The sequence below is a fragment of the Colletotrichum gloeosporioides genome, assembly GCF_011800055.1.
Source record: "Colletotrichum gloeosporioides strain Lc1 chromosome Unknown consensus_90, whole genome shotgun sequence".
NCBI classification, from domain to species: Eukaryota; Fungi; Ascomycota; class Sordariomycetes; order Glomerellales; family Glomerellaceae; genus Colletotrichum; species Colletotrichum gloeosporioides.
Window position 1 is genome coordinate 101782 of NW_025544735.1, and position 25142 is coordinate 126923.

The 25142-nt window shown below is 55.2% G+C and overlaps 6 protein-coding genes across 6 annotated transcripts; 5 read left to right on the forward strand and 1 right to left on the reverse strand.

Moving 5' to 3' along the window:
* Positions 1-3817: 3817 nt before the first annotated feature.
* GCG54_00000332 (uncharacterized protein) lies at positions 3818-6119 on the forward strand (the record flags this gene model as incomplete). Its single annotated transcript, XM_045400472.1, has 2 exons — positions 3818-4831; positions 4884-6119. The coding sequence occupies 2 exons, from the start codon at positions 3818-3820 to the stop codon at positions 6117-6119; spliced, it is 2250 nt and encodes a 749-aa protein (XP_045258058.1).
* A 1028-nt stretch (positions 6120-7147) lies between these two features.
* On the forward strand, positions 7148-8212 carry GCG54_00000333 (Dehydrogenase/reductase SDR family member 4; the record flags this gene model as incomplete). The annotated part of the gene is made up of 3 exons (XM_045400473.1): positions 7148-7461; positions 7562-7743; positions 7815-8212. 3 exons carry the CDS (start codon positions 7148-7150, stop codon positions 8210-8212), a joined length of 894 nt encoding a protein of 297 aa, XP_045258059.1.
* A 180-nt stretch (positions 8213-8392) lies between these two features.
* On the reverse strand, positions 8393-9981 carry GCG54_00000334 (F-box protein HRT3; the record flags this gene model as incomplete). Its single annotated transcript, XM_045400474.1, has 2 exons — positions 8393-9532; positions 9589-9981. The coding sequence occupies 2 exons, from the start codon at positions 9979-9981 to the stop codon at positions 8393-8395; spliced, it is 1533 nt and encodes a 510-aa protein (XP_045258060.1).
* A 659-nt stretch (positions 9982-10640) lies between these two features.
* Positions 10641-12006, forward strand: GCG54_00000335 (Mitochondrial carrier protein MTM1; the record flags this gene model as incomplete). Its single annotated transcript, XM_045400475.1, has 2 exons — positions 10641-10824; positions 10883-12006. 2 exons carry the CDS (start codon positions 10641-10643, stop codon positions 12004-12006), a joined length of 1308 nt encoding a protein of 435 aa, XP_045258061.1.
* Positions 12007-12940: 934 nt separating this feature from the next.
* Positions 12941-14084, forward strand: GCG54_00000336 (Uracil-DNA glycosylase; the record flags this gene model as incomplete). The annotated part of the gene is made up of 2 exons (XM_045400476.1): positions 12941-13368; positions 13391-14084. The coding sequence occupies 2 exons, from the start codon at positions 12941-12943 to the stop codon at positions 14082-14084; spliced, it is 1122 nt and encodes a 373-aa protein (XP_045258062.1).
* A 5941-nt stretch (positions 14085-20025) lies between these two features.
* On the forward strand, positions 20026-23449 carry GCG54_00000337 (uncharacterized protein; the record flags this gene model as incomplete). The annotated part of the gene is made up of 6 exons (XM_045400477.1): positions 20026-20215; positions 20316-20461; positions 20511-20604; positions 20667-20895; positions 20945-23283; positions 23340-23449. 6 exons carry the CDS (start codon positions 20026-20028, stop codon positions 23447-23449), a joined length of 3108 nt encoding a protein of 1035 aa, XP_045258063.1.
* Between the last annotated feature and the right edge of the window lie 1693 nt (positions 23450-25142).

Consider the following 25142-nt stretch of genomic DNA (forward strand, 5'->3'; position numbering starts at 1 on the left):
CGATGGCGAATAAGATTTGGAGGGGCATTGGTGATGATCACCGTGAGACCGAGGCCTTCAGAGGCCATGTCGACTGCTTTGTTGTCTGCCTACCTATCTGAGTAAAGACAAAGTACGGCAGGATGTATGGATGCAAGGCACTACCACCCAAGGTATCTTGCGGTGAGCGATGGATGCCTCTGGTGCTGCATATGTCGGCCGCTGACGACGTCCACCTCAGTGCCATCTGTGTCAGCAAGCCAGGAGGTTCGGGCTGTTGGCCCGGGCTCCAGAACAGAAACAGGCGGCGAAGCAGCAAGCAGGCAAACAACAAACAACCTACAACAGTGCTCCCCTAGACCCTGTCGGCGCGGTGCGGGCGGGAAGGGCACGTTTGGCAGGAATACCGTTGGCACCTTTGAAGATGGGGGGTTGCATGTTGCATGTCGCAGTGCCATTCTCATCTCGTGTCGGCGGCCCCAATGGAACGTATAACGGGGATTCCATTAAAGAGTCTTTTGTAAGTTATTGCGCCTCGGTGCACCCCCTCTTGGCTTCGTCGGCTGCCATCGACAAGGCATGGGAACCATTCTTCGCGCTCGTGCAGACGGGTGTGGTAACGTGAAGACGAATAAGCGATGGCGCGCGACCAAAGTATCTGCACTTTTGGGCGCAAGGAAGGAGCAGACAGAAGAAGGAAGACGATGTCCCAGGCTGTCAGTCACCGGCAGGGGTTCAAGCCCGATTGAGACTGGTTCCTGCACAAAACGAATAGTACGATGGGCCTAAGGTAAGGCACCTTATCTCCCTATGGCGACGATGCGATGCGGATTGAAAATGCAGCAGGTGCAGATGCGGGCAGGTCAAGTGCCCGTCATACGCCAACTATCGCGCCGGTGACTTCTGCCGTAGGTGGTGGCTGACGACAGCCTGGGTCGTCTGGCTTGGCGCGCATGCAAGAGTCTGCATGTCGCGATTACTGCGTCAATGGCGGCCAGTTTTTGTGTATCCTGGCTAAGTTGAGTGGATATTCGTGCATCAATCGCATACGGTACTTTGTTTGTCAAGGTCATCATCAACCGAGTATCTCCAGTCCCGTCTGCTGAGGAGCATGCGTGAGCGAGCAAGCGCAGCGCCGTAAATGCACAGAACCTTGTGACAGGAGGATGAATGATACTCTGAGTCCGGCACCGATCCTCGGGCCTAGCTAGGTTGGTGGTTGCAGGCAGAGGATGCCACGACGGGCATCCCACGGGCATCCAAGGTCTGCCCATACGGGCACAGAGGCTCCCATCCCACTGCAAGTAAGGGAAGTGGGCGGAGTGTGCAGGTCGTCTGGCGGCGGCGGCAAGTAACGCGACTGGAAAGTTCAAAGTCAGAGTCATAGGAAGTCAGAGTCAGTCCGAACGTCCGTCAGCGTGTCTGTTCTGGTCTGTATTCGTAGGTCTGGATAGGTACGAATGGATACCGGCCACCTTACATAGTCAGCACATGAGAGAGCTTGTCGGTTGTTCGAGCGTCGCGGCGTGCCTGAAGCTAAAGAGTCCAGGGCCGAAGACGGCTCTCCGGCGGCGGAGACGTGAGCTGCTGGAGTTGGAGCTGGCCTGGCCTGGCTTGTTGTGCTTGCCTGGGTGAAAGTGGAGGGTTGCGAGAGGGGCGTGGGAGGGACCCTGGGCTCCTGGGAAGAAAAAAAGAGGTGGTTCACGGCGTTGGGGCCCCTGCAACAGGGTGAGCGTCGGGTGGTTCTGGGCCCTTTCCCTTTTGCCATGTCTTTCCCCGTTTTGTTCAGGGGTTCAGGGCCCCAAAAGACGCTAAGGTGGAAAAGAGGAATGGCGACAGGGGTTGGAGAACGATTCAAGGGGGGCCGGCGGGTGCATGCTGGGTCCTTCCTTTCTTCCTGTTGTTGGGCGCTTTTTTTTGCCATTCCATTTGGGGAGCCATGCGCGGCCAGGAGACAGGAGGCGACGGACGGGGCAATGAGAGTCGAGCCAATGGTCTGATATTAAACGAATTAGTTGATCAAGATATATGAAGTTGGGCAGACCACACGGAGAGCATCGGTCAGTGCTGTTGGTCAAGTATCCGTACACGGGCGCTCGTATCTGCCCGTATCTACCGTGCCTTACCGTGCCTTACCTTAGGTAGGTATGGTAGATGGTGTACCTAGCTAACCTTGCCTTGCCTTGCCCTGCCCAAAGCCATTGAAGTTGAAGCCAAAGAAAGGGAAGCAAAAAGAGAAAGAGAGAAAAAAAAGAAGAAGAAAAAAGCAGAGACGCACAAAGCAAGGAGTCTCGGCGCGTCTATGCGACTGGCCAATTTTCGACCTGTGTTCGTCCCCACAGTCCCAGCGGCGGTCACAGGTGTCACTGTAATCCGACAGCTGGGCTCCATCTTTGACTCGAACGTTGCTTCTTTTTTTTTTTTTTTTTTTTTTTTTTTTTTTTTTTTTTTTGGGGGGNTTTTTTTTTTTTTTTTTTTTTTTTTTTTTTTTTTTTTTTTTTTTGGCGCGACGTGTGCAATCTGAGGCCCAGGCAGGCGACAGGCGACAGGCGACAGACAGCAAACCCACCTACCTACCTGCCTACCTTACCTAAGGTACCGTGCCTGCCATTTACCGACGTGCCTACCTAGGTAGCTAGCGACAGCGGCATGCAGGTAGGTACTGCAAGGACTGCGAGGTTAGCACAGGAAGGCAAGGCAGGTAGGTGGCATCAAATGTACGTACCGGCCGCGAAGTGACAGTACCCTGCCTGGGTCCTTCCTTGCGCCGCACAGTAGCTCCCGGCATTCAGGCCATTCTTTCATTCAATTCAGTGGAGGAGAGGACCGTCTGGCCAGGGCATGGGATGGGATGGGTGATGGGGGGCGCATCCCATCCACCTCCCATCCCATCCACCCCGTCCACGTCCATGTCCACGTCCCCAACCCATCTTATCCCGTCCCATCAATCAATCAATCCATCCCTCCTTCGGCCGGCCAGCAAGCCAGACAGACGGACGGACAGACAGACAGGCAGCTTCTTTTTCGGCTGCGCGTTGCGGCTACTTTCACCCATCATACTTCCCCGAAAGCGCATCCTTCCGACGCCTTGCCTTACCTTACAATCTTCGCCTCAACTCTTCTCTCTTTTTTTTGTTTTCTTTTTTCACTCTCCCCCCCGTTCGTTCGCTCGCTCGCTCTCCTCCACGGCCCTGACTGAGCACCGTCAACCCTTCGCCTCTTATCTGGAATGCTCTCTGCTTCCCTCCCCGCCATCCTCTCTTCCTCCGCCTAAACCTTCGGCTCCGTCGTCATCGCTTGGCCTGTCCCGACTGGACTCTTCTCTTCGCTTCCCAACCTAACCCTTTATTCGTAATACTAATATTATCCCACCTCACTATAATCTATACCTTACCCTGTCGGGCCTGACCTTGCCTTACCTTACCTTGCCCTCCCTCCTTACTCACCCGCCCTTTTTCACCACAACGACGACCCCGGACCTGTTCTTATTCGCCCTTCTCGCGACCCCCCTCCTTCAACCAGGGACTCTCCTGCCTGTCATGTCTATGTGCGACTGTTGAACACGACGACCTGGACTTCTTCAACGCGGCTCCCACCCAGTTGCACAACGACCTTCTCTCTTTTCGCCCACCACAAACTACTCCAACAGCCAACCGGTGTTCGATAAGCGCCAGCGTCGCACAGGGTTCGATCGCTCCAAATTCGCCCATTCGCCCTGCCGCGCCTTGCACGACTCCCATTCGTACTCGGTGCGTCCTGTCAAACGGCTGCGGCGGTCGTCACACACCAGATGGTCTCTGCAGTCTGTCAGTAGGTACCGAGACACACCTTGTACACCATGGCTACCTCGACCGGTCTCCCGCGCATGTCCTTCGGGGCCAGCAAGTCACTCGACCTGTCTCTGGACCTGCCCATTGTCCTTTTGCCTCCAACTGACGACCCGCCTTCGCCAATTGACGAGAGCGACGACGAGGATGATCAGAGGACACCCACAACCGCAACGATCCCACAGATTCCTGAGCGAAGCATACGCCGCGACATCAATGAGTCTCCGACACTCGGCAGCCCCAAGGTCCCGCGCCATCCCATCCCCTCTATGCAATCTGCTTTCAACGAGTCCTTCCTCGAAGTCGCCGATGGCAACCCCGCCGCCAAACCAAAGTTGAAGACTGCTGACGCAAAGATCCGTCGCGAAGAGCTCATAAGCCAGGAGCGCGAAGATGACCTCCCCGACATGCTCTGGCGTTTCCGTCCTGGCCAGCAGCAGCACGAGCTTCACAAGCTCATGGCTCAGATATCATTTGGCGTCTACTTACTGCTCAATGGCATGGCCAACAGTGCTGCTCAAGTAGTTAGCATTCTCCAGGGACACATTGATGAAGTGGACGAGTTTCTTGAGGTTGTAATGGAGGATTTTGAACAGGCATCCAAAGACCTGAAGGAGAGGATAGACTACCTGCGCTTGCCGATGGAAAACCTGGAAGTGTTTGAGAAGCTGTTGGAGGACCGCAATTTTCGGCTGGAAATTGTCCAAGGGAACGAAAAGATTGAGCATATTGTCGCCCGCACCAACATCCAGCTCGAGCAATACGACAAGGATGTACAGCATGGCTTAGCTGCGACGAAGGAGTTTGCCATTTACCTAGCCCAACAAAATGCCGGCACATGGCGCCAAGATCGACCAGATGTCGTCGACATTTACGCCGCCATGAAGGGCAACACGGAGGGCTGGTATAACGCATTTGTTGAGTTGCAGGCTCAAGGGAAGGAACTGAACGCCCTGGTTATCAGGCTTGGCAAAATGGTGGCGGAGATGAGCAGGAAGGCTGGTGAAGTCAGCAGGAGAACTTGGGTGAGTGACGACGGAATGATTGGGACGAGATTAAGAGCTAACGAGGACGCAGGCGAGCATCCCACCATTCACTTTGCCGATTCAAGGACCTCGAACCGATGAGGCCTCACTCAACTCCCCGCCGGCTTCTCCCCCTTCTCTCAGGAGCGCAAGACGATCAACGCTCCGCGCCAACAGCGTCAGTGGCTCCATGTCCACCGGAAGATCAAGCTCGAATCCAAGTTATTTCGAGATCCCTGTACAAAGGCCGTCCCCAGCAGCTTCGCCAGACCGACAATCCACGCGCACCGCTCAGACATCGCAAACAAATAGGAGTATCCATACTGCTAGAAGTACGCACACTAGCAGAAGCAACCACACGACCAGTAGCTCTCGAACGACCGGCAGCTTCCACACTACTCACAGCAACCATACTGCTCCCAGCTCGCATTCGGTTCACAGCTCAGTAAATAGCACACACAAAGTTACACCGAAGCTGACCTTGGAGACGCCTGATGGTCCGTCGGGGTCTTTCGAACCCGAACAAGTCGAAGTCGCCATTGACGACGCTCCGCTCTACATCCTGCAGCCCCGGACATATACGCCTCAGCCCCCAGAACCTCTGCCCTCGCCTATGGTGACTGAGTCACCCAAACCTGAGCCGCAACGAGAGGCCCCCGTACCAACAAAGAAGACTTCGCTCCGACAACGAGTCTCGCTCAAGACAACGCCTCCGGAGTCCATTCAAATCCCTCCCCCCGCTACAGACCTACACCACTCCCATGCCGAGAGAGAATCGCCCCGGCAATACCAGGCTCCCGATTCAGCGTATGGCTCAGATATCGATCAACGACCGCGCTATCATAACACCAATGAGCTGTCTCCACAGGTGCAACAACCGCCAGTACTGCCTTCTCCTCGGTCTGAGCACCAATTTTACCGCCCGGTGCAGGCAAGCCCGCATTCTCCTCTGCAGCAAAGGCCCCTCACGGCTGGTGCGCAACCTCGGTCTCCTTATGCTCAATCTGGGTACTATCCCTCCCACCAGAGGAACGCACCCTCCCGCTTGGGTGGCGCAAGTATGTTGAGTACTGTCACGACGATGACTTACGATTCTCAAGCCACGGCTAGCGGTGAGAAGCGACTGAAGAAGAAGCGCAGTGCATTCGGCTGGTTGAAGAAGGCATTCTCTCTCGACGAGGAAGAGCGGATGGCATACGAACAGCGGAGGCAGCAACAAACGCCGAATATGTACTACGACGCCAGAAGCCCCAAGTTCTTGGACGGCAAGAGAGTGACACCGCGCTGAGACGGTGCCTGATGGCCATGTGGCCTGGCCTCACCCCGCCAACATGGGGCCTGGAGGCTCGCTCCGTCAGCTTGTGGCACGCTGTGGTCCGGTGCATTTCCTAAACTTGCCATATTGCGTGGCTTTACCCAGACTTGGCATAAAGTGCGACATTGATACCCGGGGCGTCCACTGATCATTTTACCATTGCATTTATGCGCGTCCATCACACTCGCTACTGCCCCTGCGACCACTTTGTTCGCAAGGAATCATCAGTATCCAGCATTTTCTTTTACATTTCTACATGTGTATTGCTTAGGAAAAGGAACTAACAACTTGGGAAGGGAAGCACTGGACACTGTCATCCTGCCAGGTGTTGGGGCGTTTTACAATAAGGGAGCGAACTGTTCATTTTCTGATGCATTTAAAAAGCCTGGCTACCTTTTTCTTGTGCCCATGATTGGGCCGTAATGTACGATTCGATGAGAATCCGAGAAAACAACGGCCAGAAAATCCTCGGCCCACTATAGATGAAAGATCTTCCGTGATACGGGTTCTTGATTGACACATGTGGTTGATGCATGTTGCCTGCAGAACCTCGTAAGCCATGTGTTACACAAAAACATGACTGCGTATCCAAAGTGTGGAACAGGCAATTCCTGCACGCCTTTCTGCGCCTTAGACTAAGAACGACACATTCTTTAATAGGTTAAGGCTCTGATCCATGGGACCCTTTTGCCTCCGTTAACTATAAAAGGCAAATGGAAGTACTCGAGTCGGTACCAATGCTGATTCTCACCTTTCCGGGTCTACTGACGGCCATGTTTTGGCGGAAAGTAAGACGGAAGTGGACATTGTTTGCGTGTGATTTATCGTTGGTGGCATGCAAGTGCGGACAAACATGACTGGGGTGGCGTTGCTGTCGCCAGCACGACCTTACACCAGATGGTCTTTAAGATCTGCCTTTCCCATTCTTTCGTACCTATCCCTGAAGGACGAGAACTCTGGCTTGTCTCTCTCTCTCTCTCTCTGTGTGTGTTCGTGATACCATGGCTACAGGCGCAGAATCAACGAGAATACCCAAGACCTGGTTCATCACAGGCCGCTCGAGCGGCTTCGGCGAGATCCTCGTCAGGAAACTATGCGCCGAGGGAGAGAACGTCATCGCCACGGGCCGCCAGGCCGACGTCAAGCTCGCGCATCTCAAGGACACGGGCGCGAAGGTCATGGACATGGACGTATCGGCTTCTGAGGGCGTCATCCGGGAGACGGTTGCGCAGGCCTGGGCGACGTTCCCCGGCGGCGTCGATGTTGTGGTGAACAATGCGGGATACGTCCTTTCGGGGCTGGTTGAAGAGCTGACGTGAGTTTGTTTCTTTCTTGTTCTTGCCTATACGTGGCCTTGGGGACGTGGGAGGAGTTGCAATTGAGTGGATGAGGCTGATGGTTGAGAGAGGGAACAGGCAGGAACAGATGGAGGAGTGCTTCCGCACGAATTTCCACGGGCCGCTGAACATCGCGCGTGCTTTTCTCCCGTTCCTGAGGGAGACAGGGACGGGGACGCTGGTGTTTCTCAGCTCGCAGGCCGCATGGCACGTTGACGTCTCTGCTGGGGCGTACTGCGCCAGCAAATTTGCGTTATCAGGTGCGGACCTTTCCCTTATCGTATCTCATCAACACTGTTGGAACTCTCTGTGAGAACATTGCGCTAACCAGGGGATAAACCCGAGCTAGCCGCCGTCGAGACACTCGCGCAAGAGCTCGCGATCCTGGCGCCGGGCTTGAAGGTCCTCATGGTCGAGCCGGGATACTTCCGCACGAGGGTGTTTGTCAAGCTCGCGCACATCCCGCTGCGGATCCCAGAGTTTGCGGGTTTCAACGCGGCCTGTGTGAAGCAGGGAGCCAAGATTTACGGGACGGAGCCCGGGGATCCGGAGAAGGCTGTTGAGCGGATGGTGGAGCTTGTCCGGGGTGAGGGGATGGCCGCAGGGCGGAAGGTGCCGCTGAGGGTTCCGTTGGGTACTGATGGGTGGGGGAGGATCAAGAAGAAGTGTGAGGATATGGTCAAGGTTTGTGAGGATTGGGAGGATGTCGCAAAGAGCACGGATTGGTAGGGTTGTGGATGAGGCTGTTGCTTTGGTGTCAGTCAAGCTCAGGCCCCTGAAGTCGCATTTCTAATCGATGGTTTTACATGAGAGCCGCCTACGCTCTTAACATACTGATGAAGTATCAAGAAAAGATCAATGCTGATGAGAGCACAAGCATCTGATTGTATTCATCTATGGCGAGTCAACTCACTGCCCAACGCCGTAGCTCTTAACCCTGCTGAAATAGAAGGGCTTATCGTTCTTCAGGGCGAACTCGCCCCAGTCATCCGTTAGCTTGTTATAGCTATAGAAGCCCTTCCAAACGAGCTTCGTGTTCCGCGCCCCCTTACCAGCGTTGCGCATTGACATGTCCATCCTGTACATGTACTTGGGCGCGACTCCTTCCGTCTCGACGAAGAGGTCGCCTTCTGTCTCACCCAGAGGTGCATCGGGGTGGTCTAAAGCTGACGACAACCGCCAGCGTCCCTTCAGGGCGTCCTGCATAAGGATAGAAGGGAGATGAGCTGCGTTACCACCGACGTGCTGCTCCAGGTGGCTTTTAGTCATGTAGTGCACGACGTCGCCCGGCTCGGCGGTGGTGAGTAGGCTGATAACCGTACCGTCGCGGAAGAAGCGTAGGTAGCGGTAATATGTGACAATATGAACAGGGCTGTTCCAGGTGATCTGGTTCGCGTTGGCTCCACCAGCGCGGATGTAGTTAACCGTGGAGATGTAGCACCCGTTGAAGCGAATGCGAGGTCGATGCCGCCAAAGCTTCAGCCACGACGAGGAATACAGCTCCGGTAAGAGGACAAGAGTTGTTGCTTCCTTCTCTTCCTCACGATGTTGGTTGAGCTCTTCCATGCTGACAAAGTCTGTGTCTTCAATTTCTTCGGCCGTGCCCAAGGGCTCCCACGAGATGCCCTTCTGCCAGTGGTAATGCATTCCAGCAAAACCGAACTCGGTGCCCATTGCGATGCGACGCCAGATGGACTGCTCCGTGGCGACAATGTAGGCGAATCGCTTGCAAACGAGAGACAGACGCACGTAATCGCCAACATCAAGAACAGCCAGGTCCTTGAAAATGTGGACTAGAATTTCCTCGGGTAGTTCGGCGATGGGGCAAGGAGGCGCCGGGTCTCCCTCCACTGGAGGAGGAGCTGCTGCCACTGACAGACCTGAGAAGCTCGCGATGAGCTCACTCATAGTCTGCTGCTGCGTCTCTGCTGACTTATCGGCCGCACTTGAGGTGGCGACTGGCGTGGCTGACGTTGCGGTCTGCACAGGCTTCCCCACAGCTGCAGGGAAATGCTTTTTCCTGTAGGCCAAATCCACACGGTTGTCCATCTTGATAGAGATGTTAGATATAGTCACTCGCGTACGAGAACCAGGCTGTTACTCACCCGGAAAGCCTTTCGGTAGAGCTTCAAGCTATCGCCCAAATTACCAATCGCCTCCTTCTCCACCGCCTCTTCAAAGTGATCCAAGGCCGAGACCAGCTCCTTGGCCTTTGGTGGCTCCGGCTGGTCCAAACTCCTTCCTGAAGACGACGGAGGTGCCGGCTCATCGAATGTCAACGCACGAGCATATTCTTCATCCTCTTCAATCTGGGACTTCTTCGCTGTTGTAGTTCTGGAACTTTCAGGGGCCGCAATCGCCGTGGACGATGAGGGCACGGCTTTCTTTGAATGAGATACGCGCGGCTCTGGAACCGACTTCTTGGACTGAAGCTCTGTCTTCCATTGTTGGCGGAAAGACTCCAGCTCGGAGTCGAGCTTTGGCGGGTTGTCTTCCATGGTATGGTACTTGTGGGTTGCTCAGGAAAACCTGAGCTCTGGAGCAAATGCAAATTCTATAATAATGTCATGAGGGTCGACTGAAAAATAAAGACAAACTTGCGCAATGGAGTTGAGAGCTTGGTTGGCCCAGGTGGTTGAAGATGTACCTATTTAAGAAATGAGATGTAGTTGAGGCCGACCACTCATCATCGACTCTGCGTTGTAAGCACGCACGCCGACAACTGGAGTCATCCGGCGTCAGCTCCACCGGGCTGGTGCTTATCGGTGACATTTAGTGCAGGTGTGGAACATCGGAGGCACCACCCGACGTCTAGCCAATCATACCCCATTTTCGGTTAGTGACGTCCTGAGCTCGGCTCGGCCAGGCAAGGTACGTGCCCCAACGCCACCCATCTCATTATCTCCGGCCCAAAATTTTTGGGGAAGAAGGACGATGACGGCCGGACTCTGGCAAACGGGGTAAGGTCCTGCTCGCCCATCTCCCCCTGCTCGAGCGAAAAAGCTCACGAAAGCTTGTCTTCCCCTCATCCGTCTTTTCTTTTACGACACGACTCGCAACCCTTTGGTCTTGTACGACATTAAACAGCACTTGCGACCGGATGGGAACTTCCTCTTTCTCCAGCTCCGATCTCTCCGACCATGCAACTTGGTCCGCGATGACTACCATACACCAAGCTACCGGCGGCCAGGACCACGACAGATTCGACCCGGATGACTCCTTCGCCATGGCGCGCATGATTCCAGTCAAGGACAATGGCCCAGGAGGCGGTGACGAGGACATCAGCGCGTCCCAAAAGATGATCTCGGCCATGTCGGGCAGTCTGTTGACGTCGCTTCTCGGTAAGTACAGCTTTTGCATATCGATTCAGTCGCCTTCCGCTAACGCGGCTCACCACAGTTACGCCGCTCGATGTCGTACGAGTTCGATGGCAGTCCCAAACCGTCACCCCGCCTTCGGTAGACTTTTCCAAGCTTGCGATGACGACCAACACCCTGAAGACCTTTAATCGAGAGACACTCGGAGTTACTGCCTGCTGCAGGGAGGTCTTCTTCATGAATGGCAACTCTGAGCTGTGCATAGCCATGCCCAAAGCAGAGGGCGCCGCGACTGCAGTGGCGGCCGATTGTGCCGTCGAGGAGGTGGAACGAAAGACAATCAGCTCGACCATGGACGGACTTAGGAAGATTGCGCGCAACGAGGGGTTCACCAGCCTGTGGCGGGGTCTGTCTCCGACGTTACTCATGACGATTCCGGGAAACATCATCTACTTCACCGGCTACGACTACTTGCGATACAACAAGAAGAGCCCGATTGCGCAGAGGCTCAACGACGACACCGCCCCCCTTGTCGCCGGCTCCGGAGCCCGCATCCTTGCCGCTGCCGCCGTCAGTCCGATCGAGCTTTTCCGCACCAGAATGCAAGCCAGCACCGGAAACTCTGCAACAGGCCACCTTGCCAACACGTTCCGAGGCATCAAGGATATGGTCAACGCCAGCGGCTACAGCGCGTTGTGGAGGGGCCTGACCTTGACGTTGTGGAGGGATGTGCCCTTCTCGGGTATCTACTGGTGGGGGTACGAGACGATCCGGGGAAAGCTGACGGACCTGCGCGAGACCCGCCGTGGCCGAACACTGGACGTCAGGGGTTCTCGGACACAGTCGCGCCGCAGATCGCAAAGCCAGGAGAACCATACGGAAACTCTGACGGACAGCTTTATTGCCGGTGCTGTCTCTGGCGGGTTCGCATCGATAGTGACAATGCCCTTCGACGTGGGCAAGACGAGGACTCAAGTCTACCGCGACTCTCCCAACGCCGCCAAGATGGCCGCAGCTGAGCAAGGCACAATGATTCGCCTGCTCTGGCACATATTTTCGACCGAAGGTATCCAGGGCCTCTGGAAGGGGTGGATTCCCCGCACTCTGAAGGTTGCCCCAGCCTGCGCCATCATGATCAGCAGCTACGAAGTCGGCAAGCGAGTGTTCAGGAGCGTTAATGAGAAGTCGAGGCGGGACACGGATTGAAGACACAGCATCACCACTCTTTCCCTTTCAATGCATTGTTGGGCGTTAAAACGGCGGGCTGCTATTAATGAACCGGAAGGAAAAGAATCCGGGCCTGGAGTTGCACGCCAAACGACACACAGATGTCGTGGTTTGGGTTTATTAGACATGGGAAAACCAAAAACTTGTACTATGTAGCGAAAGATGTAATGATACCTCCCCCACAACACGGCTTTTTTGTCTTTTGATGTGTTTAAGCTTTTGATGCCAAGTTGGACGAGAATTCGCTTGACGAACACCAAGATGACAGGATGCACCGTCCAATGACAACCTCCCGAGTCCGTGTCGGACGCCTATGAAGTCACCACTTCGTCCCAAACGACGCCCATCTCAGGGGGAAACATGCGGGTGCCGCCGAGCCAACCTAAGCTGGGGGCGCTGCAGGGCTGCAGCTCCCACGCAGCTCCCCCGCGCCCGTAACAACCACTAAAACTCGTGGCAGGACGCGCCTGAAAGAGCGGGCCACCGGGGGTTTTCGCGTAAATGACTTCCTTTTTTTTCTTCTTTGCTCTTACCGGTAGCGCGTCGCCCCACGCGACACTGGACGGTCCGCAGACCGGCACTTTCAGCTTTGGCCAGGCAAAGAATTCTACTACGACGTCCGGCACGCCAACCTCACCTCTTCTTCTCTAGCCGTTCTTCCCCTTCCAATCGACCTCGCCATTATCCATTTCTTCTCTTGTGATCTTCCATCCATGCTCCAACTTTGATTTACGAACCCATTGACGACCAGTTGACGCCTTCACGACCACCCACACATCTCACCACGATTATCCGCCTACGCCTCTGCCTGCCCTTCCAGCTGCCAATTCTGGTCCGCCCTCGCCCAGATCAAGGGGCACTCCACATCACCACCTTCTCCAAAAAGCCGTCCTCCTTCCCCACAAAGACCAACATGTCGACCCTCAAGCGCAAGGCCGGCACGCTGTCGTCCGCGGACAGCAAGAAACCCAAGCAGGACGGCAGTATCATGTCCTTCTTCGGCGCCCCGAAACCGGTTGCTAAGGGCTCCGCCGCCGCAGGGAGCGGCAACGGCGCTGTGGCTGCAACCGCCGTCACCGATGCGCCGGCTCCCAAGTTCGACAAGGAGAAGTGGGTCGCCGGACTGACGGCCGAGCAGAAGGAGCTGCTCCAGCTCGAGATCGACACCTTGCACGAGAGCTGGCTGGCACACCTCAAGGATGAGGTCACGAGCAAGGAGTTCCTCGACCTCAAGAGGTTCTTGAACAGGGAAACTAGTGCAGGAAGGAAGTGGTTTCCTCCAAAGGAGGATGTGTACTCTTGGTCCGTTTCCCAATCCCACTACCCCAGCGCACTCAATACGTGTATGCTAACACAGCTTCAGGTCCCGCCATACCCCCTTCAACAACGTCAAAGTCGTCATCGTCGGCCAAGACCCCTACCACAACCACAACCAAGCCCACGGCCTGGCCTTCTCCGTCCGCCCCCCGACCCCGGCCCCCCCTTCGCTCAAGAACATGTACATCGCCCTCAGGAAGGACTACCCGAGCTTCAGCCCGCCTCCCAAGAACGGCGGCCTGCTGACCCCGTGGGCGGACCGCGGCGTGCTCATGCTCAACACCTGCCTGACGGTCCGCGCGCACGAGGCCAACTCGCACTCGAACCGCGGCTGGGAGCGCTTCACGCAAAAGGTCATTGACCTCGTCGCGCAGAAACGCTCTCGCGGCGTCGTCTACATGGCGTGGGGCACGCCCGCCGGCAAGCGCGTCGTCAAGATTGACGCCAAGAAGCATCTCATCCTCAAGAGCGTGCACCCCAGCCCGCTGAGTGCGTCGAGGGGCTTCTTCGACTGCGGACACTTCCGCAAGGCCAACGACTGGCTTGTCGAGCGGTACGGCGCTGGCGCTGAGATTGACTGGGACCTGAGCGGGGCCAAGAAGGTTGAGGCCCCGGCCCCGGCCCCGGTGGAGAAGAAGGAGGAGGACGACGATGACGAAGTCGACGAGGACGCCATGGCGGCTATGGCGGCTGCGGCGGAGGAAGAGGCCGAGACGAAGGTCTCGCCCAAGAAGGAGTAATACTATGGTGAAGAAGACGGTTGTTGGGGCGAACTGCATATGGTTGTCCCCGACGACACGCTTGCTACGTCCGGGCCATCTTCTAGGAATGGCCCGGATCATGACTTGTTTTACTAGATGATAAAGCCTGCTGTTGGCATATGAAGAATCACGTATAGACGCATGTCGGGGATTGGCTAAGGTACGAGATGGTGGTGTTCGGATGGCTCAGGAGAAAATTGAAAGAGTACCGTGATTTGCAAAATTCATTGATTATAGACCTTGTATGCATATGTATGGTTACCAATAAGCATGCCTCCTTAGCGGATCTTGGAGACGTTCTATTGTCGTGGTACTGGGTCCGCGCCGACGACTGATCCACCACACTGAGCGCTTCTATGTGCAGACGCCAGAAACCATATCTAGGCCCAGTCCCAAGAGCCATGTTCTTCATTGGTGTCGCTGCTGTCCTGGCACAGCTTTTATGACGCTCGCTACCCGAGATATCCAAGGGCAGTGCTACAGCATCCGTACTATGCTAGCCTCTTACACTCATGAGGCAGTGCTCGGAACTGGGCATATCCGTCGCGACGTTCACTTGGGCTCGTGTATCACTGGCTCGCATGGAGCAGGCTTTGTAGTGACGACTGCTAGGTATTTCGAAGAACAGTCTGTCTCTCACTTGCAGTGTGAGATCTTTCTTGTCCGTTTGAACACTCTCTCATGGCGAGCTTCGGAGTCGACAAAACCGGACGCGGGTCCGGGATCCCGGGATCCACATCGCGGTCCCGATTCCGGTGCCGCCCGGGCCGGACGCAAGGACGGAAACCTAGTGCAACGGATTACGCAATGCTGGTGCTCAGGCAGGTGAAAGTGTCTCGCGTATTCATCTTAATCGTTTATCGAGCGATTGGTCAATGTGCGATTTTCCTTGCTCCCCTCAGCAAGCGTACCTTTTCGCCCTACATTCCGTCGAAATTGTTCTTGCAAGCCAGTCGGGGCTGATATTCCAATTACCTTATATTGTGCGTTGCAGAAGTTGAAGCGCGTTCCGCGGGTCACATGCCATCCCACGACCCTGACGAGTCTAAATGACGGACAACTTGCTTATGTCATTTAAACAGGGAATTTAAGGGTCTTGTCACGTTCGGGGAAGCCATTGGGTTGGTCGCAGCGCCATGCCACCGGGACTTTATGCCGGTAAGTCAAAAAAGAGACATGCAGCGGTAATTGGCATGCTGAAATTCGGGTGGTGCAGTGGCAGCCGCTGGCGTAGCGGTCGAAGGGTTCATGTTCGCCGCAGCCTTGGAGGGAAAGCTGGAGTATTGGCGACGTTTCTGTGTAAGACACCGGCAGCTCGTCTCCCCAATTAGAGCCAAGACCCATAGAAGACATCGTCCGATAATTGAGTTGGTCATTCGGTGGAGTATGGACAGACATTTCTGACGTTGATCGATCGGTAGTGCAGTCTTTTTTTTTTTTTTTTTTTTTTTTTTTTTTTTTTTTTTTTTTTGTNTTTTTTTTTTTTTTTTTTTTTTTTTTTTTTTTTTTTTTTTTTTTTTTTTGGGTAATCCAGACAAACCAGGAAGAAGTTTCGCATCTGATCTGGCCAGTCAAGACGCCGGGATCAGACGCGCAGAGGCAAGCAGGTCCTTGAGCCCCCAAGCCCCCCTTGGAGGTGCGTTCATGCGGCCCTGGCACGACCGATTTGAATGTGCGAGAGGAGGCACAGAACAATAACGGGAGGCTCGAGCGCCGTCGCATTCGCCGATGAATGGTTTGAGGGAGCCCATGGCACCTTGGAGTGCCATTCCGTGGCATCTGCCAGCTCGCTTCCGTGTCGTATCCTGTCAGTGGCATCATGGTGATCTGTCACCCTCAGCGGCACGCGGTTGTACATCCGCCGAGGAGAAGTCCCCGGACAGAGAAAAGAGCGGTAGCGAGATTTTATCGGCGCGACATCTGCTGGGGCCTGGAGGGCCAGTGATGCGCACGATGAGGCGAAATGCAAGTAACCAGAGAGCTGCTGCCCGTCAAGCCTGACAGCACTTTGTGGTGGGTGCCAGCACACGCCGATCAAGCGCACAGAACACAGCCAATGACTTGTTCCATCGGGGGGCTCGGCTCTGTGGATGTGAAGAAAGCCGCCTGTGAATGGTGGATGGGAGTAGCGACGAGGATGTGCTGGCAGCGGCCAACTCATGCACGGCGAAGCGACTCCCCTCACACAGGAGAATTGTCGTCCTATTGTTGGCAAATCCCGGTGTGCTGGGAGCTGGCGAGTCGCTTTAGATTGGGTGTCAGAGGCAGATTGTTCTGAGTAAGAAGGCTCCTCAGGGCGGCCGAAGTGGCGTCCTGCCCGGACCGTTGGCGGTGCTGAATTGGGGGTTTTCCCACATCACTTCCGGGCCATTGAGGCGGCACAGCGGTGCCCCAGACTCATGGTTTCTTTCTCGGATGTCGCTTCGAGTCTTGCTATTTCTTTCTGGGACAATTGAATTCCTCCAAGGTCGTTGACATGAGCATGTTGCCGCGTCCTGTGGCTTGCCGGGGAGTGGGGCAGACGGGCGGGCGCCGGAAGTCAAAGTAACCAGGCGGCAGGTTCACATTCGAGACGCGTCTCGTCGTGTTAGTGGTCATCATGCTATGCCTTGTTGCTTTCCCAGCTGAGGATGCTGCGAGACATGAGCTCAATGAGGGTGCTACAAAAATGCGGTAGAATTTGACGCCGTGATAAGTCCGTACCTGGGTATGTCGGATGTTCCTGATATGAACACAGGCCGCGGGGAATAGACCGGAGGCGAGTATTATGTACAGCGGCCGTGGAAGATGAAGCGGTCAATGGAACGATGGACTGGACCTTGAGGTCGTGTTAGTGTTGGACCGAGCACCGAAAGCGAAAACGTCGAGGGGCGACGTGAGGAATCGCGCTTTTCCTTGGGCTGAGCTGCAGGCGACGAGACAAAACCATGATCGTGTGTACTTAGTACACCCTCCAAGCCCAAGGTATCATGCACAGCTGCAAGGTGATGTGTACTCGGATGGTGAGGAAGACGGCGGTTTTGTTGCTTTGCATCTCGGGATCGCAACGCTGCTGGATCTTGGTGGGAAGCGAGGGACGAGTCAACGAAGGTCCGAAACGAGACAGGGTCCACCCCCACTGCCAATTGGATAGCTAACAATGCTTCTCCTGGCGGCAGGGCCGCTGGGTGGGTCAGAATGAGGTAAGGGCCCAGAGATGATGAGCGGCAGCGACAGGACCACAATGCACCACTTGAGAAGGAGGAGGAGACGGCGGTGGTGGTGTGGTGCACCATTGTGGTGCTGGGTGTGGTACCGTGGTGCCTTACGGGGAAGGAAGGGGGGCAGGCCGGACCAACAGGGTGCCCTGCTCTCAATGGCTGAACATTTGATGGTGGATGATGAAATGAATGAAGACAACCTGAGTCCTGAGCCTGGACTGGACCGCACCGCCTTCCATCTCATTAATCGCAATTCTTGCTGCTCCCGATTTGCATCCCTCTGCTCCCTTCCAGATGCAACGGCCGGAGCAAAGCAGCCTGGAAGACTTGAACAAGAGACGCGAAAGACTCGTTCAGATTCAAGTTCAGCCCAACACCCAGCGCCGACCGGAACTAGCGGGTACAGGGGCTCAAATAAGGTGCACTCGACAGATGGGATGTCCACGCTTGCCCATACCAAGCACCGCGCATCAGAGACAGCTTGTCTCAAGCCATCCATGATCAATAGCAAATGGACTTCACCTCACCTCGTCTCGTCTCGTGTATACATAGTAAAGTCGGAGGAATGCTATGTACCTCATCTCTGGGAGCCGAGGAGCTGAACAAGTTCAAGTCCAACTCAACGAGATGGATGGCCAAAGTACAGATACAGATCCAGATACCCGATGTGCCCTCAACGCATCGCATGGTGCCCAAGTGGTGATGGATGTTAACCTTCTTTAACCTTGTCGATGACAGCATGCCCACGCGAGATGAAGGAGTCTGCATTCCCGTCGTCTCTTTGAGTGGTTGATAAGCAGCTACTGACTCCCTCTCTGCTCGTCCAGTGTGACCGCCGAGGCTGGCACTGACGCCGGAACTGCTCCATCGTCTCTTTCGTCTGAGGTTTTCCTTGCCGGGGCATTGGCATTGCATCTGCATTACACACACCTTCTTATCCCGGATGCATGGAAGTAACTCATGTTGAGACTTGCGCGGCCGGCCCTGTTCTGGATTCTGGATCCTGGATTCTCTGCCGAGTCGTCATTGCCATCAACACCACCCGTCCGCCGCTTGTGAGTCGTCTGGGCGCCGCGACGCTCCCACCGTCTTCTACGCCCATACTAACATCGTCGCCTGAGATCTTAGTCTGCACCTTTCAGCCCCAAATTCTTTAGCTCCCCCACTACTCACGAGTACCCTCCTTACCTGCTTCTCCGCCCAGCTGCACATCGGACTCCATCGACTGGTCGAGATTGCAGCGAGCGTGCGGTACAAAGTACGGAGTGGTGCGGTGCGGTGCGGTGCGGTACAGAGCGGTACGGTGCCTGACTTGGTTACCTGCCCAAGGTCAAGGTCGAGGTCTCGAGAGATCACCCGCACCTTAACTTGCAAGCCTCGTTCTATCAGCGGCGGGCGGTCTTGTGGCCCTGTAGGCTGTGGCACTCAGCCAGGGTCCTCTATCCAGCGATCTAATTTCATTTCAGGGCCTGCCTGCCCCTCCTCCTCCCACCATTGTGTGTTGTGCCTGATCCTTAGGTGCCACTAGCATCACCCGAGAACCTGCCCTCGGTCGAGAGGTCAAACAACGGCCCAGAGAACTTGCGAGCCTACCATACGCCGCCAAAAGCCCCTCAAAAAAAAAAAAAAAAAAAAAAAAACCCAGGGGNAAAAAAAAAAAAAAAAAAAAAAAGATCCCAGTGGAGGCTGCTGCTGCTGCTGCTGTTGTTGTTGCTGCTGCCGCCGCCTTTTGCTGCACACCACCGCTGCAGTCACCACTTGCACGCAGCACTGCTGCACCTCTGCACGGAGCACAGAGTCCCACGACCCACACCCGCGACCCATGGACTGGAAGCCTCCCCTAAACCGCTGCATTGCCGCTATCCCCTATTCGGTTGCCACCTCAGGGTCGCCCTCAGGTACCCGTCTGCTGTGACCGTCACACAAAAGATACTTCAGTCCACAGCGACATAGACAGGGGAGCCAGATCAAAAACAGAAGGAAAAAAATAACAGCAAGCAAAAGCAAAGAGAGGGGAAAAAAAAAAAAAAAAAAAAGAGAGAGACCAAAGAGACAAGCACCAGCAGGAAGAGCGCGGGAGCCAAGCCTCCAGGGGACCCCCCCAAATATTACCATTTCCCGCTTTCTCCAATTAATAGCCCGCCGCTTGTTCGCCCGCCCCTGAACCCAAGAAAGAGAGAGAGAGAAAGAGAGTGAAGCTGCCTCTTTCTTTCGGTTCTTGCCCAAGCAGCCCGGCAGTCAACACCACAACCACACCTTTTTCCTTTCTCCTCCTTTCGCCTTCCCTTGCTGGAGAATTACTTTCGTTTCTTAGAATCTCGGTTCTTTCCCCATATACCCTCGAATCTCTTTCTGTATTCCCTTTCGCCGCAATCTCCTAGCGGAGTGCCTGCGTGGGGAACTGCTCCAACGCTGTGTTATTGACTTTCGACAAACGCGCAACACCGTACTCCGTCGACGATACCTACTCCTCCTCCCCCCCCCTATCGCGCATCTTTCGCGACTCCCCCACCAATTCCCACTACCCGAGGCGAGGCGAATCCGCAACCTTGATCATCTTGGCTCCCCGTGTCTCAGATCCCTTTAACGGTCTCCGACCCCTCGTCGACGCAGCAGCCACGACGACTTCGTCGACCTCTCCGTCCGCTCTTCGAATGCCGCGCGCCTCCCCCCGCTTCAACAAACAGTCGTCTTCTTGAAGGCGATTCCTCACCGCCAAAATGCCTAGCCTGTTTTCCCGCCTCAAGGGCAAAGACGGTGCAACCAAGAAGAAGAAGGGCGCGAACTTCGATGCTGCCGACCATCTCCCCGCGAAGCCACGATGGGACGACGCTTATACACGAAAGACGGTCGAACCCGAGGAGATTCAGGACCTGATCAGACGCTGCACTGAGGAGCTCAAGGCTCGAGGTACGACCTTCTTGCATATCTCGCATGTGCACGCATCAATCTTTGTGCCCAATGCGACCTATCGCGACTGCAAAACTGACATGCTTTCTTCGGTCTCTAGCTCTGGATCACCCTTTCCTGCTCCTTCCATTCCGTCCCACCTCGGACCCTAGTGCTGTCCGTACCTTCATCCGCCATTTCTTCGATGGCAGTCAACCGCTTCGCGGCGAGTTCTTGTCGCAAGAGCTTCGCATGACCGAACCCATGGTATGTGTCTTGAGAATGAGGCTCCCTGGGTCGTGCTAACACCATCGAGGTCATCGCCGGCGTTGTAAAATGGTGTTGGAGCAGATTGCCGGGTGGTGTCGTTGGCTGGGATGCGTATGAATTGTTCAAAGTTGGCGAGCAAGGTAAGTCGCACACAAGGATCAGCCACCTCGTGCCATTCGACAGTGGCTCATGCACCTTCCAGATTCGAACATGGCGAGAGACTCGTTTAAGACATTTATTCCACTCAGTGTCGACAACGGCGCCCGATCATGCATCATTTTCGACTTCTTCGACCTTCTTTCCGCGATTGCAGCTCATGGTAAGATGAACGGTTTGGGTGGCCGAAAGCTCTCTCGTATGGGTGCATGGTGGGCGTTTGAGCACAAAGATACGGGCAGCGGCTTTGAGGGTGGCTATAAGTCGTGGGCGAGGTGAGTATAAAATTTGCAACTGCGAATCGTGAGCGCTAACATGCTGCAGCGCCGCCGATGCTACAAGCCATCTGTTCTTCGCGTACCTCAGGTCGCTAGCTCCCCAGAAGCCCTCCCAAGGCAGCATCTCCATGCTGCCCATGTCACTACAGAAGCTCTTGCAGGAAACCGAGTACCCTCCTCAGAAGCCCTCGCTGATGCAGTCCTCCACCTACAAGGTGGTCATGATTGTCGACGCAGTTTCCCCTACGCCTTTCGCCCTTTTGAGGAGGGCAAACCATTTCCAGTATCGTGACGAAGATCGAGCTCTGCGAGAGTTTTCCGAGTACGAGGATCCTGTCAAGGCCCTTACCGAAGAGTGCCGCCGTGTCTTGAAGGCGATTTCTTCGGCCAACCAGTCCCAAGTGTCCAGCTCCAAGCACTCCACCAGCTTGCGCGATGCCTCCTGGTCACGTTTCGAAGACATTGGCTTTACCAGTGCTCTTGAGGACGAGGACGATGACGAGGAAGCGGCCGCCGCCGCTCGCAAGCCGCAGGGCTTGAGGACTACACCGGCTGCTGGAAATGTTGGTCTAGGCCGACCAACCACACCGTCTTGGGCAGACTTCCTGTCATCGGGCTTCGTTGATGACAACCCGAACAACCCGAACATGCTTTTGCCGCCCGATAAGGTGCTGCCGCCAATTGAGACAGCTGTCCGCCAACGAAGTTCTCAATCCCACAACCCTAGACTCGAATCGGATCGCCTGGAGCCCGGTGAATTGGCAAGTATAGCACGTTTCGACCTGGATGAAGCGTTCTGGTGGGTCTGGATGAGCAGTCTTGCCCCTGAGGAGACGCCGGAAAGAAAGTCAGCCTTCGGCCGCTGTGCCGTTATCGAGACGGCCATTCGGTCGGGAAGATGGCTCGTCATGGAAGAGATGGTAGCTGGAGCTGCCCCTGAACCTCAAGAAGGCGCCTACATTGCCGAAAAGAAGGGCTTTTTCAGCTGGACCAGACGTAACAAGGGCGTCAACCGCCGCAAGTCGACTGGAAAGCACGCCTTGGAGAAGGGAAGCAAGAAGGAGGACCCAAATGTCAGCAAGTCAAGCATTGGTCCAGATCAACAAGCTCGCATCCAGGCAGCTGCCGCACAGCTCCAGGCGCGTCAGCAACAGGAGCAACAACTGAAGCAGCAGCAAGTACTGGCAGCACGCCGAGGACGCAATGATGCATCGGCCATGGAGAAGACTACTAGCGTGATGACTCTCCAGCCCGATATCATGAAGCAAGCTTCTCCGGCAATGAAGTGGGCGAACAAATACGACAAGGAGGCGATTCGGGAGGCCTATCTCGCAAACAACACTGCTGGTCGCGGTATCGGAGTTTCCACGATGCAGAGAAATGGAAGCCACGGCCACAACGAGTACACGAACGGCCACGCCAACGGTGACGAGCTTCGCCCTGAAGTTCCGGAAAAGTCACCTTCTTTACAGCCCCAGCCTTCGCCATTGACCATGAACTCGCCAGGCATCCCCCGAACACCCTCGCCGCTGCCGTCCCAACACAACGACGAACCGCCCGCGCCCATCGAGAGGGATACTGAGACACCGAGTGGTCTCCAGCCCGCTGAACGATTCGACTCGGGCGGCCGAGGCTCGCCGATGCCCCCGCCGAAGGACTCTTTCGACCAGGGCCGCGAAAACATGTTCACGCCGGAACCGGACACCAGCCCCAAGGACAAGAAGCAGAAGAAGCTTCACAAGGAAAAGACTGGCGGTGGCGGCCTGCGAAAGCTGTTTGGTCGTAACAAGAACCGGAACTCCAAGCTCCCTGAGAACGCCGCCGCGGATGTGAACGGTATGCTTCAGCGCGAAACAGCAACTCCCGAACCGCCAAGACACGCTCCGTCTCCCGTTCCCCAGCCCACTGCCACTGAGTCCAACCTTCCCACACCAACACCTATCGAGGCTTACGCCACGCCGATGGAGGCGCCTCAGCCAGCCCCTGTTGAGACCCAAGCTCACGAGCCGCAGTATGAGCCGTCGGTTGATGAATCGCTCTCTCGCATCGATACCGAGGACGCCAACGAGGCTCACACCGAATTCTCCCGTTTCGATCAGGGCCCCCTCCAGGAGCAGCCCGCGTTCGTGCCCGACGACTCCGATGATGATGATGCGGCTCCTCCCCCCATCGCGAGACACAAGACGCCCGAACCGCCCGCGAAGATGTCCCCCGTCTCCCCCGTCTCCCCGACTGATGGCTCTCGAAGCCCCCAGGCGCAGGATCGGTGGGCGCAGATCCGCAAGAACGCTGCAGAGCGTGCGGCCCAGCGCCAGAGCGAAGAGCAGAGCCGGGGTGGATACAGCAAGACCACTGATGGTGACGACGACACCAGCGGAGAAGAGAGTAAGTGCAATCATGGTACAAGGTATCCAATCACCAGCCAACTGACACTCTTGCAGCAATCGAGTCTCGCGTCGCACGCATCAAGGCACGGGTTGCGGAGCTTACGGGCAACATGGAGAACTCCACCGCCCCGGGTGCTCGCACGCCTCCTCCCATCCGCCGATAGATTGAAGGGCCGATATGAGGCCGAACGATTTGATTTTCAGTTTACTGCGATTCTTTGAATGACTCCAGCATCGTCACCCCCATCACGAGAAAAGCACCATATCTTCCGGTCTCTAATTCTTCGAGATGAAAACGGATGTCTCCGGCTTCACCGGATCCCTGGCCGGATCTAGGCTTCTCAGTAATTAGTCGCTAATACCTTGTCTGCTGTTTCTTCTTTTTTTCGTTGCGGGTTGTTACACACAGAAGATGATACCACTAGAACAGCAAGCCGGTACGCACAATTTTCAATGGCAGTTTTTTCAACTTTTCTATTTCGACTTCTCCGCATTGGCGGCTAGAACCTGAGAGTCCGGAGGGGAACGGAGCGTTGTTGAATGACGTGGGGGAATCACTTCGATGCAGTCGCAATTCATTTTTGTCTTCTACATCAATGAAGCTAGTTTTGCGTGCCCAAGGAAAAGCGCGAGTGAAGTCCGTCATCGAAATAACAAATTCAACTTTGATGTACACCATGCAATATTATTCGTCCGAGTAGCATACGTGTGACAGTATGTATATAGGCCCTAATTCACGATCAGTGTTCAGAGACAGCACCTGCAACTCGGCTTGCGTGTACAGTTTTAGTTAGAACAAATGTCCATGTCACCCAATTCATCGACCTGACTCTTCACAACTTCACACTGAACTAAAGACTTTCTACGATAGACCGCCTGTCTTTCCCGGGCTAGAGTAACTACTTTGACTATGCCATCTTCTTCTACCTTACCGTCGTCGTCGTCGTCGTCGCCGCCGCTATTATTATTGCTTCTACTGGTCCACATGAGTAAATACAGGCAGACACAAGGAGATTAGGCGGTCTCTCCTATTGCAACAACAAGTGGCTCTCGGTCGCCGATTTCATGTAGGGCACTCAAATGTTTGCATAAAACCGGACCAAGTCGCCGGGAAAACGGACCTCTTCATAACCAGGCCACCAACGTATGTCTTAATGATCAAGGGTTCATCCACAGTACAGAGAGGTCATCAGCATCGTGTCATCGCCAACCCCTGTGCCCGCCGACGACCAAGTCCTCAAGCGCACAGCACGTACTTCGCGCTGCCTCGCCCGTGAAAGCGACGTTGACGAAGCGGCACGTGTAGACCTCCTCCTCCTCCTTTGGGCGGCGGTCATTGGGAGTTCGGAGACTTAACCTTGTCTAATATCAAGGATGAAGCACAACGCCGCATGCCTGGCTCTCGAGATCCTCAAGCTAACATATATCTGCACGGGCGAAGATTCCGTGAGTATTCCCAATTCTCCGTGTATCGCGACTCGGCTTTCGGGTAAATCGTGGCGCGATTCGGGGGGAGATGTGCCGTGATCTTAGTCAGGGGGGAACGAGTCGGCCGAATGAAAGGCGGGAGACCCGGATGTCGGCATCGGCATGCACGTGGAAAGCCAACTGGCTTGGCGCCGGTAGAGCCATGGTTATGACGTGACGGTGAGATGGGCGACAATGATGTGAACAGAGAAGTATGGAGTTCCATTGGATCCAAGAGACTACAAAATGTATCTATGAATACAATCCCGATAGTAACTAATCATGAAGAAAATGCCCAAATCAAAAGTGCGCCAATGCGCAACCAGTACTCCGGTTATCACTATTTTACCCAAGCCAATGCCATCGTCAAAACGTCCTTCAACCTAGTAC